The 12,492-nt window shown below is 51.2% G+C and overlaps 1 protein-coding gene across 25 annotated transcripts in view; it reads right to left on the bottom strand.

Moving 5' to 3' along the window:
- The window catches only part of WDR20 (WD repeat domain 20), an 83,877-nt gene that overhangs the window by 3,350 nt on the left and 68,035 nt on the right, over positions 1-12,492 (bottom strand). For 13 of the 25 annotated variants that reach the window (XM_034938176.3, XM_003807032.4, XM_063596395.1 and 10 more), the window contains one exon: positions 10,437-11,696. The exons of 2 other annotated variants lie outside the window; for them this stretch is intronic. In XM_034938176.3, coding sequence (XP_034794067.1) covers positions 10,437-11,696 — 1,260 coding nt within the window. Of the gene's footprint in view, positions 1-5,302; positions 5,424-7,636; positions 7,774-9,771; positions 11,697-12,492 lie in introns of those variants that run through there. 10 more of the 25 variants (XM_024925556.4, XM_014347698.4, XM_055098027.2 and 7 more) reach the window with 5 other exon arrangements.

The following is a 12,492-nucleotide window of genomic DNA, read 5'->3' as shown; positions in this document are numbered from 1 at the left end:
GACTGGCCCCAGTTTACATACTTAGTGGCTGCAGGTGGCTTGTGACAGCCATGAGGGGACAGCACCCTTCCTTAGACTTCCTCTCACTGAGTGTGAGGCCCCGGAGGACTCGGCTGCTTTCCATCACTCCCAGGGGAGGGTGGCTACTGAGACGCAGAGGTGGCACAGCCACCAGGCTGCCAGAGCCTGATGTTGAGGGACACGCTGCTTCCGCCAGCTGGTCCCTACAAAGCCGCGCCCCTAGAAAGCGACCCAACGCAAGGGCTGCAGGCTTCCTATTCTCCCATTAGCACAAAACAAATGCACACTCATTCTCCAGTTTATGCTGGCTAACGCCTTGATGCCAATTGTGGCGGCAGCTAGGAGCCGACTGGAACCACCTTCATGCCCTCCACTGTCCCACTCTCCACTGGGCCCAGCTTCCAGAGAGATCTTGAATCAACCGCCCTCAAACCTGTCCTCCTCTCGCCTTCTGTAGTCCATACTGGCATAACAGGGAACTGGGGGTTCCCGTTAGCAGGCTTAGCCCTTTTGATGGCAGCCCTGGTTAACAGTTCTTTTAGAATGCATCACCATGCAGAGAATGTGCCCGTGATCAAAACTCAGGGTCCCCACGCTGCAGCACTCAGGAAGCAGGTTGGCCACCGGTGAAAAACCCAAGAGGACCCCAGGGTGCTTGACCAGGGACTCCCTGGAGCCCGCCCGTCAGAGCAAAGGGGAAAACGGTGGTCTCTAAGAGGAGTTAACCGGAAGGCGAAGCGAAGGCCCGATGGGCCCGGCCTCCAGTTCTCCAGCAGTGAACCCAGCAAGCCCCAGGAGACAGTCCTGCAGGCACAAGCCCTGGAGTGTGCGTTGGCATCAGTGCCAGGCATGCCCAGAAGCAGGGGGTGCGACACAGCACTCCGGGTGGCAGGGAAGGGGCCTCGGCGCCCTGCATGCAGCTGAGGACTTGTGCGAGTCACTGGACCCTTCATCTTGGCACCCGTCACTTGCTGGAGATGGACTCACTTTGCCGTGATGAACACTGGAGGCAACAGGAGGAAAAAGCGCCATTCAAAAGAGAATCAAATGAAAAAAGTCACCTTGTTTCTATCCGCCTGTGATTCAGTCTAAAGATTATCAGGTGGTAGAAGAGGAAGACGAGAAACAGACACCTAGGCCCCCATGGACGGATCCCGGCTGCAGCTTCCCTCGAGAGCACAGCGGGAGGCGCGTGTCTAAGCATGGGGGATCCACTGCCCAAATGGTCATCTGTGTCAAACTCCCGGTGACAGGGACCCTGCTGCCCCAATCCGCCTGCTCTTCAGGGAGGGAGTGGGGTTTTACCCTGTCCTTCTGCTTCCTTTTCATGGGAGAAAAGGGGCAAGGCCCGGCCGACGGAGGACCTGGCAAGGGGAGCCCGCCCACGCTTCACCTGTGCTCAGCAGCGTGCGGGAGCCGCTGGGCTGTGCACCAGAAGCAGGACAGCTGGCAATTCCAGGCTTTACCAGTTGCCATCAGGCAAAGGAGTTCCCCAGGCAGAATCTGCATGGCGTCCCATCAGCCCCCACGCCGTGAGAGGAACGGGGCAAGCCTTGGCTCTAATATTAGTCAGCTGCTTGGCTCCCCGCAGAGTCACTGTTTTATTCCCGCTAGAGACTTCAGTTCAAAATTAAGTGATAAAAAAATACGCCAGCTCTTGGTTTGGGTTTGATTCTAATTTATAATACTAAGTTAAGAGAATTACACCTTGTTGCACCAGAATATATATGAAAAATATTTTGGTTCAAAACAATTTACAATAAAGCAGCAAGGCCACGTTCCTGCCCCTGCAGGTGCTGCTCGGACTGGAGATTCTGACAGCCAGATAGGACTGTGAGGGCCACAGGCCACGTCAGAGAAAGGACATGTCCTGAAGCTCTGTCAGGCCTGGACGGTCTCCTGGCTCTGGGTTCTGGGAGGGCTTCCCCTTCTGACCCCCACGACCCCTGGCCTGTGAATGTCAGAGAAGACAGAACCTCAAGGAGACAGCTGTGGGATGTGGATGAGTGTGTGGGATGTGCATGAGAGTGTGGGCTGGGCGCCAGCTCATCCCTCATCCACCTGGGACTGTTCAAAACCCTCTCTGGTCATTCAACCCCCAAGGTCACCCTTTCCAACCCAAACAAAAGTAACACGCACACAGGCCCTGGGACCCGTTTCATGGCAGGCAGGCGGGCGGGCAGACTAGCGCTTCTCTCCTGAGATCGTGGACAAAGTGCCACAAGACAGAATCTGGTTCTACACAGCCACAACATCCGGGAGCTTGGTGCCAGCTGGCCGGGGTGCTGTGGAGGTCACCTCCACTGGCATCCCCCACAGGGAGAAGGCCAGCCTTGGCCCTGCACGTAGCCCCTGAGGCTCCAATGCTGGCCTCTGTGGCAGGTGCTCCTGGCAGAATCTCACCCTGGGGAGAACACGAGTTAAATGTTATTTGCAAAGCGACACCTTTTTAGAGACGGTGCGGAAACGATGAGAACTATGACCAGGCTAGCCTGCTCTCAGAACCAAGACTTCCAGCTCTGAACACACTCCTTAACTGCTCACGTGCAAGACTCCCACCATTCTCACTACACAGACCACAACAGAAAGGAACCAAAGCAAACCTGGAGAAAGCAGCCATGGTTTATTCACGGCACGCGAAGCCAGTCTCTACATCACACAAGCGGCACGTGAGCCACAGAGCTGGGAACCCTGGGCCCAGCCCAGGGACGTCGGGACCCATCTCTGCCCCAGACTTGCCGTGCAGTCTGGCCTGGGACCTCAGTTGTAGCTGGGCAGTGGACCACGTACCTCTGCCAGCTTTAACCTGTCCACTGACAGGTGACAGTGAGGGGCCACACTTGCCCAGATGCCACTCAACCTGGCATCTAATGAGAAAAGCCACCCAGAGAAAAGGATTGTGCTCTTCAGACTTCTGGGGAAAGACCACGCAGATGAAGGGCATGACCATCTAAGGGCTCCGCTGCGATCTGAAGGTGGGAAGAAAAGCATCAGAGAGAACGTGTGCAAGTCAGTGGGCCTTCATCGTGATCCCGTTCACTGATGGAGACCAGCACCGGCCCGGGCTGTCACTGGAGGCCCTCCCGCTCCTGGGACCCACTTGGCCCTGCAATCCTCTCTACTGTGTAGGGCAGGAAGAAGGGACCCCACTTAGTCTCCATAAAGCCTCTCTAGCTTGAGTAACTTCAAAGAGGATTTTGCTTATGCTGCCCCCCACCTAAAAGGGGAGGCTGGTTTTGGAGGCCACTGACCCTGGAAGGGGTGGTGGGGAGCTGAGAGCCTCTAGATGGTCCATTCGTCTCCAGAGACCCCTGGGTTCAGAATCCATTAATTCTGACAGGCAGCCACACATGGAGAAATGGCTATTTTTTTTTCTTTAAGACAGAGTCTCGCTCTGTCGCCCAGGCTGGAGTGCAGTGGCGCCATCTCGACTCATTGCAACCTCCACCTCCTGGGTTCAAGTGATTTTCATGGTGCCTCAGCCTTCCGAGTAGCTGGGACTACAGGCGCCCGCCACCACGCCCGGCTAATTTTTGTATTTTTAGTACAGATGGGGGTTTGCCATGATGGCTGGGCTGGTCTCAAACTCCTGGGCTCAGGTGATCCACCTGCCTCCGCCTCCCAAAGTGCTGGGATTACAGGCGTGAGCCACCATGCCCAGCTGAGAACTAGCTATTTTTATTTTTTTGAAGGTACAAACTAGCTATTTTTAAAAGACCAAAATGTCATGGTTTTCTTAAAAAAACAAAACTTGCTGTCAACTTAATAGTCTTTAGGGCTTAAAATCTACTCGGTGCTAGCCTGGGCAACATGGCAAGACCCTGTACCTACAGAAATAAAAATACACAAAAATTAGCTGAGTTTGGTGGTATGTGCCTATGGTCCCAGTTACTCAAGAGGCCTAGATGGGAGGATCACTGAGCCCAGGAGGTCAAGGCTTCAGTGAGCCATGTTTGGGCAACAGAGCGAGACCCTGTCTCAAAAAACACAAACCAAAACGCCCTGTTCAGTGCTAAGAACAGAGCCGTGTGCACTCTTGTGGCAGTCGTAGGCCCCAGGAGGCCGCTTTTGAGAGCTGTAGGTCTGAATGTTCCCTCCGCTTTGACAGCCCAGACTCAAGACAAAAAATGCAGATAGTTCAGCACTGGAGGCTCTGCCGACCCCGCACTCCAGAGACAGCACCGTGGGAAGCTTCTGGGAGTTCCCCACCCGATGAACGTGCTGGAGGCGGAGCACAGGGCTCAGCCAGCTGCCACCATGGAGAGGCGGCTGAGTGGGACCTGGATGTCTCATGACACAGCAGGGAAGTGACAATTAAATGGGAGCACAAGGGCCTGAGGAAGGGCTGTGTCTGAGGCCAGCTCGCCCTCACTCATCACACCTCAGGCAGGGGGGCTAGGCCTGCGGGTGCCAGGGCGCTGCTCAGATCAGCTACGTCGTCTGTCAAGAGTGAGGGATGGTATTTCATAGTAAGACAATGTAAATCATGAGTTCTTCTCATCCCAAATGGAACGTCCCCCACTGCCCCGTGTAGGAAGCGCTCTGCACCGACGACGGGCCTGGTGTCTACAGCAGGACAGCCTCACGCCAGCACAAAGCCTTAAGCAAACACTATTCAGGATGAGGAGTAGGCAGACAATGAACTCTAGCCAGGAAAAGAGCTCCTACTGAAAGCAGCCTACCTGGGGGCAAGGGGAGGGAGAGCATGAGGACAAATACCTAACGCACGCGGGGCTTGATGGGCGCAACAAACCACCATGGCACATGCATCCCTATGTAACAAACCTGCACGTTCAGCACATATATCCCAGAACTTACAGCAAAATAAAAAAAAGAAAGCAGCCTACCAGCCGCTACCTTCTCCACTCTCCCAGCTGCTGGCTGGGTGGCTGGACAGAATGTCGGATGTCCAGCATCCGGGATAGTGAGTCCATGTAACAAAAGCCAGCTCGTGGCCCAGGACGACTTCAGAATGTCCGCATTCTCATTAAACAGAAGCCTCTACACAGCTCAGCCGAAATGCCAATCAACAGTCCTTCTCCCGGCCTGGAGTTGGCACAGAGGAGGACATAAAACAGTATCTGAGACGCAGAGCATTTCATCGAGTACGCTGCCAACTATGAGAAACAGTCAGCTTTAGTAAGAGGGAGCAATTCCGGTGGCTGGCTGTTCTATAAACATTAACAAGGTCCTTAATTTTACAGCATTTAAAAACTTTTCTGGTTTTGGTTCACTGGGATTTTTAAAGCTTAGATGTGAAAATGACTACTGAAAATTATCTACATTTACAGTTCACTCACACACGTTTATTTAATGTCAGTATACAGAGGACAGCCCCACAGTACTTCAGAATATCAAGTATGTAGTAAGTCTTGTTAGCTGTGACAGTGACAAGGCAACAGCTAAAAAAAAAACAAAGCAGTGAAACATGATTTCCTTAAAATTATAAAACAATACTGATATTAAAGCTTCATTAATTATTGCAACAGTAAAGAATTTAATTTACCAATACTTCATGTTAGGAAGGCTCTTTATGAAATTTATTCAAGTTGTCAAGAAATTGGATGAAAATATAAAAAAGGAAATACATGTGAATTTTACTTTTGATTTTCACTCAAAATATCCATACAATTTTATACAGTGTCGCCTAACATAACAATCTTTAATAAACTCAAGTATACAGAAATGATAAAAATGCAGGAAATTTTTTACACTTTCAAATTAAAGGATAGCAATTTATGACACAAAGTTCGTGTAACAGATGCGGAAATGAATAAAGAAATCAACATCAGTGAGACAGTCTCCCTCTACTGGAGGGGCACGTTCTTATAGTTCGTAACTAGGATCTGAGTTTCAAAGGTAACAGTTGCAAACAAGTGCTTTTACATATAAAGCCACAGACTTCACTTCGGCCAGACTAATGTCTCCTCCCTTTGGGACATCACTTGGGGTCGCTGTGATGTGCACCTTGTTAACTTAAAGCAACACACAACAGCCCCAATCAGCCCGTGGCGAAGGGTGTGCTCCAGACAAGGGGGGACCCTGCAGGCTGCTGCCAGGGTGGTAGACTATAAACCTTCACCTTTGTCACCCAGACCAGACCGGAGGAGGCGTCTCCAGGTCACCCGACCCCTACCCACGCATGTGGAGGTTCTCACTGCTAAGGAACGAAACCTCAGCCAAGGGCACACCGACCGCCGCCATGGTGCAACCCCGCAGTCAGAGGCCAGTCCCTCCCCGATCCACCGGCACCGGAGGCAGGGCAGGGCCGCCGGATCCCCCGCCATGCCCTCACCCACAAAGCTGGACGCCAGACGCTGTGTTCCATGAAAATCCACTGGTGAACTGCTTCAAGTTCTCCCGTGGGCAGTCAGACACGCATGATGTGGCGCTTGGGTTTCCGTGGATCCCTTCTCCAGCCGCCCCCAACCCCTAGGTTTTCTCCGCCTCACACTTTGAGCTCGCTCAACAAAGAAAGAAAACGTCTCCCTCCCAGGCGAGAGGTGATGAGGACCTTGTACGCAGGCAACTTCAGCACTCATTTCATACTTTACAATTTATTATTTAAAATGAACCCCAGGAAGTGGAGGAACTGGCGAGAAATGGCTGCCTGGCCACGTGCCAGCTAGGCCCTGGGGGTGAAGTCAGCCAGTGGAGAGCCCTGGGCCCCGCCCGGACGGTGTCCTTGCCCCTAAAATCCCATCCTGTCACTGCATTTCTTCCTCAGAATTCCTGAACGCCTTTGAGAAAAGAATGATTGTGATAGCTCCTTTCTGATTTTCCATGCCTCCATTTTTAAGGCATTTACCCTCAGTCCCCAGCTAAGGGTTCACAGGAAAACACTTCCAAACTGCTAGAAGGTTCAATCAGCACAAAAGAGAAATGAGATCCTTTACCATGATTTAAGCAAATTTCGACCCCAAGGCTACTGGTTATTTGTAAAGTGTCTACTCCTGCACATGCATTTGCTTTTAAAAGCAGGCAAGCTTTTCCAAAGGTTCCCTTCTCCAGGCCTCTGGGGGAATTTTTAATTCCCCTTCTGAATAAGAAAAAAGCCCCAGAGAAAGGCTCCAGGGCCACCAGTAGTGTTTAGAAGCCTGCCCCATCGCAGTCACAGCACAAATCTGGCTTCTTGAATTCTGGTGAAAAAGGCCAACCCAAGGAGGGCGAGTTGAAGCTCCCCTGGCCCTGGCCTGGCACCTTCAGAAGGCGTCTGACACCGCCCAGGGACCAGCTCGCCCCCTTGCCGGGTGGGAGCGGGATTCTCCAGCCACGCAGCGTGCACCTGACTTTCGTCTGAGCCTTTCATCTCTGTGGTTTGGTACACGCTGGAACAGTGATGCTGACTGAGTATTTAACAGCCTCTTCTTGCCAAATGCTGTGTTTTATTCCACAGATTAGGTTAGAAAAGATATTCTTGCTCATAATAACGTTTAGGCTGAAAGACTGAAAAATTTCAATGAGGAAGCTCAAAGTTTGGCGAGAAAACTACAAATATTTTCCCCAAATTTCTCCTAGGGTTAGCAGCACGCATTGCACCTTACACACCTGATATCAGGAACCACCGTGGCCACCCCTCCCCAGGCCCTCCCCAGGTCTGCGGGAGCCATTACTCAGAAGCACAGCCGAGGAGAAGGGCGCTTCCCTGCCCCTCTCTCCAGTGCCCTCTTCTCAAGCTGTTGGGCACCTTTAGTTCTGGTCTTGGAGAACACCTTGCATCCTGTCCTCCTGCCTGCAGAAGTGCTCTGCCGGCTGTCAAAGAAAGGGGCAGCAGTCAGAGGGGCAGAGTGGACACAGAGTGGTGTCGCCCTGCAGGGCCTGGGCCAGCCTGGGCTGAGCCAGGGGTCAGGACATGCAGTCAAAGGCAGCCCCTCCCCAGGCTGGCACAGTGCTCTCCACTGGGCCCTGAACCCAGCAAGAGGGGCCTTGGGGAGGGCACGTAGACACAATGAAGGGGCCCCAGACAAGGTACCAGACAGACATTAAGGACAGTACACTCCTTGGCAAAAACTGGAAGAAAAAGACTGTTATCAAGCCCCAAATCCAAAACTGACAATATCATAGTGTTTAAAACTGGAGGTGGGGGGAGAAAGACACACACAGGCCTCCATACTAGACAGCACACTTCGGAGTTGTTTTCAAAGGAAACATAACCTCCTCCTCTTGCCTCTCCCACCCCTGGTTCCTATCAGCAAATGACTCCTAAGTCACCTGTCAGTGTACCCCTGCAATCCCTCTTTCATCCCAGCCACTGCAACTGAGAATTTTAAAGAAGGGGGAGAAATCAGGGAGTCCCCAGTCGGTCACGTTGGTTACTCGGGCACACACCCCCACGGCTTCCCTGTCCAGGGCAACACCTTCAGAACTGCAAGGTCGCCAGAAATATCACCATAAATGCTACTTACCTGGGATCGGCCACTCTCTATTTAGGCCAAATACTAAGTCCTGAATTTTGAAACTGCATACTCAATGCCTCAGAAGCATTTGAAACTGAACGTTTACAACTATGTAGGTGCAAAAGTTGCACATGGAGCGTTCATCACTAATCTCTCCACATGACCCAATTTGGCCTCCAAAGCGGAAACTGTCCACAAGGATGGCTGTCATGGCTACCTTAGATCAGTTCACCTTTAGGAACAAAGGCCCGTATTCCACAGGTAGAGAGGACACGAATACTCCTAGGAGCAGTGCTCAGGGATGTGAAAGGCACAGCCAGGAGAGATGCACCTGAAGGCTGCTGTGGTTCCCAGGTGGCAGCACGCGGCCATGCCATCACACTCAACAGAAACCACTGCGTTAAGGCCCACGATGGGCACAGGGTGGATGGCGCCACCGTGACATGTTTGCAGATGGGAAGCAGGCCTGGGAACCTGGCCCGGCTTTCCTGGGAGGGCTGCATTAAGAGCACAGGGAGCTGCTGCTTCAGCTACCAGGGTCTTTACACTGCAGAGAAAGAAAAGCCACTAGGTCTTCACTTTGCTGAATCATATTCACTACGCAAACTGGTCTAAGTGATCGTTGTCTCTATATTTAATTACAAAGGTGTACAAAACAGAAAAACCTAAATGCCCAAAATGAGTTAACAAGTAAGATAACCACCATCTTGACATGGAATACATAGTTCAAGGGGCCATCTCACCCACTGGGAAAACCAGAATTTGAAAAGCAGCTCCTGGTGCAGCAGTAGAGAGTGAGGGTGAAAGACTGCGGTCTCCGGGGGAGCAGCAGAGCCTCCCACTGCCGAGGAAGCCACAGGCCACCAGGTCCTGGGCTGAGGCGCTGGGGTGGGAGCCACTGAGGACGAAGCCTACGCACATGGCCAGCATCAGCATCCCAAGAGTAATCCCGGAACCACAGCTGCCATCCAAGAACAAGGAGAGGGGAAACCTGCACTTCCGCTTCCTCTGCGGGGGACGAAGCCCAAACGAGGGCCATGTCAGGGAGAAGTCGGAAGACTCGGGGAGTCTCAGGCTTTACGAAACAAAGCGCGGAGGAGTCACGTGCCTTTCTGACCCAATCCCCCTCCCCCACCGCACCTCCCCGCCCCCGGCAAAAAACCAAAAAACTCCTTTTCCCTTGTTGGGAAAACACACAAGCAAAGTGCATCTGAAGAAAAGGTCTTCGCTTATGTGGCAAGAGGCACTTCTGCAATGCTGTTGGCGTCCTTGGCCCGCAGTTCCCACGAACTGTCAGGCTGAGTGAGGTGGGTATCTTAGTACACAGAACCTCAATCAAAGTGCTACAAACTGCTTCTTTGAAAAAAGATGTTTATTAAACAACTTTAATTGTCATAAAATGACTAAAATGGGTTTTAAAAATTAAGGCTCTTCTCTTTCTGTGGATTGCCAGAACAATGTAAAAATAATATCAATCAACCCTGCTAAACGTTTTGTTCCTAAAGTTAAATTTCATAGATTCCTAAACATTTTATGATTAAGATAAAAAATTGGACTATAAATGACAATTCATGGCCATCTGTGCTGAACACACATTGATCAGGTGTACAATATTCTAATTGAGTAGTTAAGCAAAAAATATTCCAGTTAAAGCATAAATTTTAATTTCAGCATTTTAAAGTCATTGTTTCCCCACATGGTCATGATTTTCCTAAAATTGAAATAGTCTAATACAGGAGCGCTAACCTTGGGACTCTATATACTCCCAGGAGGATGACTGACTTGGCTGGCAATTAGTTTGATTATATTTTTTTATATGCTCTAAGGTAAATTATCAAATGATTCAGAATTACATGGCATGCAGTATCCAAAATTATGGCTCTGATGCATTGAGATTTACATTAAGAATAAGAAGTGTCATTCACATTCATTGTACACCCCACCCCTCCCACGAAAAAAAAAAAAGTCACTACCTATTCAAGTTCTAGATCTGGTGCAGCATTAAGGATTAAAACTTACCACTTTACCAGGCCTTCCCCATGTGCAAATAAATCCCTCCTGACAAGCAGTGACTATACAGTCTTCAAGAAATATTAGTACAGTCAGTCTCTCATGTGCTATCTTTTTACATATCAGCGGCTCTAACAAGGGAACATCTTCCATTCGAGGACACAGGGGCGTTCCCAGAGTTTTAGCAGGGTCCGTTTTGGTTTTGGTAACTAGATTCAGTTTGTCACTGCTCTTGCTAGAAATGTGTCCCATGCTATGATTTCGCTTGTGATCTTTCTCGTGGTGCCTCTCCTTCCGGTCATGTAGTGAAAGTGTTGCAAATTTGCTGACCCCAGAAGCAATGGCCCCGTCCATGACACTGCTTTTGCTGCCAGCATTTGAGACTGCTGAATGTGGAAGGCTGTTGGACCGTGGCAGAGGAGGGGGCACAGAGTTCCCGGGTGTTGTAACACTGTTCCCATTGCTTCCAGCAGGAGGACTCGTGGCATTCATGACATTTGTGTGTGTCCTTGCTCTTGAGAGGGGTTGGTGAGGGAAAAGGATATCTTCTGTAAGGTCCCATAAACAGAGCTGTGTGTCCTGGCCCACGGAACCAAACCGATACGTGACACTTACGGGGCGGCTGTCTGTAGAGTTCCGTTTGGAGAGCCTGGACTGTGTGCTATTTGCTCGATCTCTGCCAAAATGAAGAAGGTCTTGGAAGTCCTCATCGCTGCCACTAAACTCCATAGGGTCACCTTCTTCTACACTAGTGGTATAAGGGTCAAACGCTACAACACTGACCCAGGACTTGTGCCCGTGGCCTCTGGCTATTACTCGGCAGTCTACAAAGGACCAGACTGTCACCAAGTCGTCCTCGCCACCTGTCACGATGTACTTGCCATCCGGGCTCCAGCACACACACAGCAAGCCCCCAAAGTAGCTTTTCATCGTACCGTGCAGCTCCACTGAGTCAAAGTTGAACACCCGCAGAAACCCGTCCTGGCTCACGCACGCTAAGAACTTGCCATCTGGGGAGAAAGCAAACTCGTTGAGGGCCCCCTCGCCCACCGTCCACTTAAGCAGAGGGTTCCTGGTGGATTTGCTCTTGCAAGTGTGCACGGCAAAGCTCTCTCCCTGCTTCAGAAGCTGGTAGTGGGGGGCTGTGGTGCCACAAGTGTGCTCCACATTATATAAGTACATGTTCCCACTCGAGTGGGCTACTAGGAAAAGGCTTTCCGAACCGGGAACCCATTTGACACAGGTAACTCGTGACTTGTCTATTAGTCTCTGTGAAGACAAAGGAGAACAAGTTAGCACAATGGAGAAGTCTCAAAGGTCTACTTTTCCAGCAAGAAAACTTGTGTGCTTCTCGATGGGAAGGGGCAAGTCTATCCAGGCCCTCCACATTTTATCCTGCAGTCAGCCAAGCCAGCGAGGAGCGTTTTGGCCCTTTTGGGGTAATTTAGAATTACTTTCTAAAATCGGTGTTAGGCTGCTGGCTTTCACGGAGGGAGTCAGGCAGCCAACAGATATTTGCAGAGGGGCCACTAAGTGCCAGACACGATGCCAGGCACAGGGTTCACTGCAGAGGGAACAGCCCTGCTGGGATCTTTCTTCCTTGACAGTAGGAGCATCTGAATCTGGGGGTCACTGCATCTGCATGTGGTATCCCCTCTACGAGGACCTGCAGGTGAAGCCTCTGAGTCCTCACAGCCAGGAGGGCTCTGCCTCACCCTCACGGGTTCCTCTGCCTTTACTGTCACTGTAGGTAATGGGCAGGCTCCCTCTGCCCCTCTGCTCTGGCGGCTCGAAGGTGGGGAGTGAAATCCACAGTCCACGGCTGGCAGCACACACAACTCCAAAACAGAGCCTGGGCCCACCGAGGCCGCCTCACTCCCATGCACCGCCCCACGTGCATCTCCATAAGCATCTCCTTGAAACCCTCTGCTGGTGTTGAGAGAGATACATTGACGATTCATTCGGGAGTGTGTGTCTCATTACCATCACTCTGCTCCATATGCTAACTTTGGACCCCTGACCGAGATGTTTCTTTAACAGGCGTATGTCAGTAGTCTTGCCTTTA

The sequence above is a fragment of the Pan paniscus genome, chromosome 15 (genome assembly GCF_029289425.2).
Source record: "Pan paniscus chromosome 15, NHGRI_mPanPan1-v2.0_pri, whole genome shotgun sequence".
Taxonomy (NCBI): Eukaryota; Metazoa; Chordata; class Mammalia; order Primates; family Hominidae; genus Pan; species Pan paniscus.
This window is presented reverse-complemented; position numbering and strand designations above follow the sequence as displayed.